The 4,010-nt window shown below is 32.9% G+C and overlaps 1 protein-coding gene across 1 annotated transcript; it reads left to right on the top strand.

The window, feature by feature from the left end:
• Positions 1 to 1,922: 1,922 nt before the first annotated feature.
• Positions 1,923 to 3,696, top strand: LOC112518268 (protein UPSTREAM OF FLC-like). Its single transcript, XM_025125904.1, has 3 exons — positions 1,923 to 2,189; positions 2,449 to 2,518; positions 2,633 to 3,696. Exons 1-3 carry the CDS (start codon positions 1,943 to 1,945, stop codon positions 3,519 to 3,521), a joined length of 1,206 nt encoding a protein of 401 aa, XP_024981672.1. The 5' UTR covers positions 1,923 to 1,942; the 3' UTR covers positions 3,522 to 3,696.
• Positions 3,697 to 4,010: the final 314 nt, after the last annotated feature.

Genomic DNA, 4,010 nt, shown 5'->3' with positions numbered 1-4,010 from the left:
TTATTGAAGCGAAAGCAAAAAAAAAAAAGTAAAAGGGTTAACCGACTTAAAATGTAACAGTTTTTCTATTGTTATAGTGAGTACATTTTTCAAATGACGATATCTTAATAAAAAATAACTTAAAAATATATTGTTGTGATAAGTAGAAATAAAAGTAAAATTCTATAATAAATTTTTTTATAAAAGTAGATTGTCGTTTTATATATTTAACTCAATAAAGTATTACTAATTTATGATATCGTATTTTTAGTTGTTAAATTTATAATATTTAAATATTTTTATAAATCAAAATTAATATTTTGTGATATACTACAACAAGTGTTGAATGGTAAACTAGAATACATAAATATTTGAAAATTTTAATTATGTTTTATAAGTTTATGGAAATATTTTTTATATCATCTTCAACTGATTCTTTATAATTTTTTTAAAATACAGAATCAAAATTTAAAATGTTTGAAAAAAATTAAATTTAACTTCTACAAATTTTCTATTTTATAAATTTCAATATTTATTATATTATTAAAATATTATATAAAATTTTCATTTCAATACATTTTAAAAAAATTTATATAAAATAATAATAATTCAATCTTATTGATGGAAATGAATAAAAAATAATTTTTTATATAATATTTAAGTTTTAGAGAATTATATGTATTCGAAGGTTTCTCTAATTTTACTTATTTTTAAAAAAACAATATAAAAAGCCTGTTATTGAATCAAAAATAAATAATAAAAGCTCTATTTTAAAGAACTAGAAGGGTACTCGTGCAATGCAACGAGATACATCTTAATCTTAATGTTTCGTTTTATATTTTGGTGCATGCGATTTTATATGGTTTTACGAAAACGGAAATGTTTTTGTTTTTGAATGAAATATAAATTTGAAGATAGTATAAAATTTTGAAAAAAATAAGCAATATTAGTATCAAATTAACTATTTAAAAGTTTTTATTTTTTGTATAATTTCTTTAATTCAATTTTTTATTATAATTTAATTAAATTTAAAAAGGAACTAATTTATTTTTGGTTTTATAAAATATTTTTTTAAGATAATAATTAACTAACCTGTTTGAACTCGATGATTATCTTAATTATATTTTAGATTTTTTATCTTTAAAATGATGTTTATCATGTATTTGATTATGTTTATCCGGCAGTTAGTTACACGAATTCAAAAATGAAGCTTTAGTAAGATGTATTCATAATATCTTACTTGTAATCTTGAATTTTAAGTAATATGGATTAATAAACAGTACTTTATGCATAAAAAATTGTTTTTAAGAGTTTTAGTCAAATGCTTTATAATATAGTATAGATATGTTAGAGATCTTATGAAATATTTGTTTCATTTATTATCGAGTAAATGTCTTTTTCCTTACTTACTAGATAACTCCCGGTCCTTGTTATGCCACTTACCGGATAAAAGTTTTTGTGTTGATCATGCTCAATTGGTAAAGTAATTGATATTGATAAATCGCTTATTTGTTAAACTCTTAGGGGCGTTTACTAAACACTTACTTGACAAGTGCTTAATGCATAAATTTCCTCATCGAGTGAATATGAGAAGGGCCATGAGTTTTACCTGGTAAATGAGGATGAAGACTCTTACCCAGTAAATTGTTACATTCGATATGTTTTGATATACTAAAATCTTACGCATCAAAATAAATTATAGTGTTAACTCCTATTGATAAGCGTTTATCGGATAAGCATTTAGGTAAACTACCACACAGCTAGAATGTGATAATTCTGGATTATGTAATTAAATTAAGAAGTAGCAACGAGAGGAGAATCCACGAGTCCTTTTTTTGTTTGGTAGTCTGTAGCGTCCAATTTTGAATTAATCACACTTCCATTCCCTCCTTTCACACACTCCCTCATATAAACACCTCTCTTTCTTCACATTTTTCACCCATTTGCAGAAACAAGAATTTCTATGGAGGCGATTTCAAGGTCCGGGAGGACCACGACGGAGCTACATCACATGTCTAAGAAGTGGAAGGATCCTAGAACTGCAGAACGCAGCCCTGAACACACCAAAGTATGGACAGAACCTCCTTCCAACAACAATAAACCACGGAGAGTCCCCGTCGTTTACTATCTCACAAGGAACGGTAACCTCGAACATCCTCATTTCATCGAGGTTCCTCTCTCCTCTTCCTCCGACGGCCTTTATCTCCGAGGTGAGTGTAAAAATTGATAGCTGTTTGTTATTATGTTGAATTCTTCAGTAGTTAACTTTGAGGAGGATGAGTTGTTTTCGTCTGATGTGTTCTTATAAGTTTGATGGAAATCTTCTGGAATTATTGATGTAATGAATCGCCTCAATTTTCTCTGTGGAGAAGGAAAGACTGCATTAAATGGTTGATTTGGAGGAAAATAAGTCGTTTTTTATCTGATAAATGTCTTAATTTGGTGAAATATTCTGCAAATATCTTGTAGATGTAATCGATCGCCTCAATTCTCTACGAGGAAAAGGAATGGCAGCATTGTACTCGTGGTCTTCCAAAAGGTTAGTGCGTCGATCTGCATTAGACGCCGAGAATGATCTTCACTCGTAATTTTCTGGCTACCTGTGTGTAATTACTGTTTCTGAGGGCTAATTGATACAATTTGCGTGATATAGGAGTTATAAGAATGGATTTGTATGGCACGATTTGGCAGAGAATGATTACATTTATCCGGCGCATGGCCAAGAGTACGTTCTGAAAGGATCAGAGCTCGTTGTTGCTGGAGGATCCGTATTGACCTCCAAATCTGAGGCACAAATATCGAAGAATTCTTTGTCGCCGGACTCTGAAAAATCCGGCGACGATGATTTTCCGGTTGTTAGGCGTAGGCGGAATCAGTCATGGAGCGCAATCGATCTTCACGAATATAAAGTCTACACAGGAGACTCCTCCGGCGGTAAAGTCGCAGCCGACGCCTCCACTCAAACTGACGACAAACGCCGTCGCCGGAGAACAATGATCAGAGAAGAAGAAGAAATCAAAGAAGAAGAGGAAACAAAAGTAACGTTTCACGAAAACGAGAGCTCAGAGCTGAGCAGAGAAGAGATTTCACCACCGCCGTCCGATTCAAGCCCCGAAACCCTAGAGTCACTGATGAAAGCCGATGGTAAGCTAATCCTACGGCCAGAAACAGAAGATCACAACCGAAACGTGAATGGAACAAGCAACAACAACAAGATTAAAGCATCATCGGTGCTGATGCAGCTGATCTCGTGCGGCTCGATATCGTTCCGTGATTGTGGGCCGGGAGCATACGGAAAAGACAACCCGGGTTTTTCGTTGATTTCACATTACAAGTCAAGGATGCTGCCACGTGGGGTGGGGGTAAGGAACAACGCAGAGGACGCGACGGTGGAGGACGCTGTCGTTTTGAGGAAAAACCGAAGAATTAAAAAACATACAGTGACAGAGGATAAAGAATATTTCAGTGGGAGTTTAATAGAGACAAAAAAGGAGGAATTTCCAGCTCTAAAGCGATCTAATTCCTACACTGGAAACCGGTAAATTTCGAAATTTCACCCCAGTAAAAATGGAATTTATTACCTTTCCTTATATGAACTAATCTGGACATCGGAATATGCTTAGAGACTATCCATTCAAACTAGATTCAAATATATGTGAAATATATTTAATGTAAAATGATTCAGAGTAGATAAAAGCTTTTTTTAAGCATTATTCACATCTTTTTTTTATTAACCTGGATATCCAACCCGTTATGCGAGCCGATTAATCCCAGAACGACCACCTGCTTTGCAGATAGTCCGGAATCAATGCATTTGAATCTCCGTGGCAAGATTTTTATTTCTCCTTGGATTTGAACCTGAGACCTCCAGGTACTTCTGACCTTTGGAGTCAAGCTCAAACCAATCAGCCATCACCCTTGTGTTTCACATGTTATTTTTACATTATCATGTATTTTCCTTTCCTACAATACCCAAAAACCCCTTGCAATGAGAGCATCTTGAACAGAATTTGCTTCCAATTGACAGCTAA

The sequence above is a fragment of the Cynara cardunculus genome, assembly GCF_001531365.2.
Source record: "Cynara cardunculus var. scolymus isolate 2C chromosome LG 9, CcrdV1, whole genome shotgun sequence".
NCBI lineage: Eukaryota > Viridiplantae > Streptophyta > Magnoliopsida > Asterales > Asteraceae > Cynara > Cynara cardunculus.
The sequence above is the reverse complement of the archived record's forward strand: the minus strand, read 5'-3'. Positions and strand labels throughout refer to the sequence as shown.

Bases quoted from the DNA above. Each gene is read 5' to 3' on its own strand.
- LOC112518268 (XM_025125904.1), top strand. From the start codon at position 1,943: ATGGAGGCGATTTCAAGGTCCGGGAGGACCACGACGGAGCTACATCAC. The intron at 2,190-2,448 runs GTGAGTGTAAAA...AATATCTTGTAG, and splicing joins CGACGGCCTTTATCTCCGAG to ATGTAATCGATCGCCTCAAT. The intron at 2,519-2,632 runs GTTAGTGCGTCG...TGCGTGATATAG, and splicing joins TACTCGTGGTCTTCCAAAAG to GAGTTATAAGAATGGATTTG.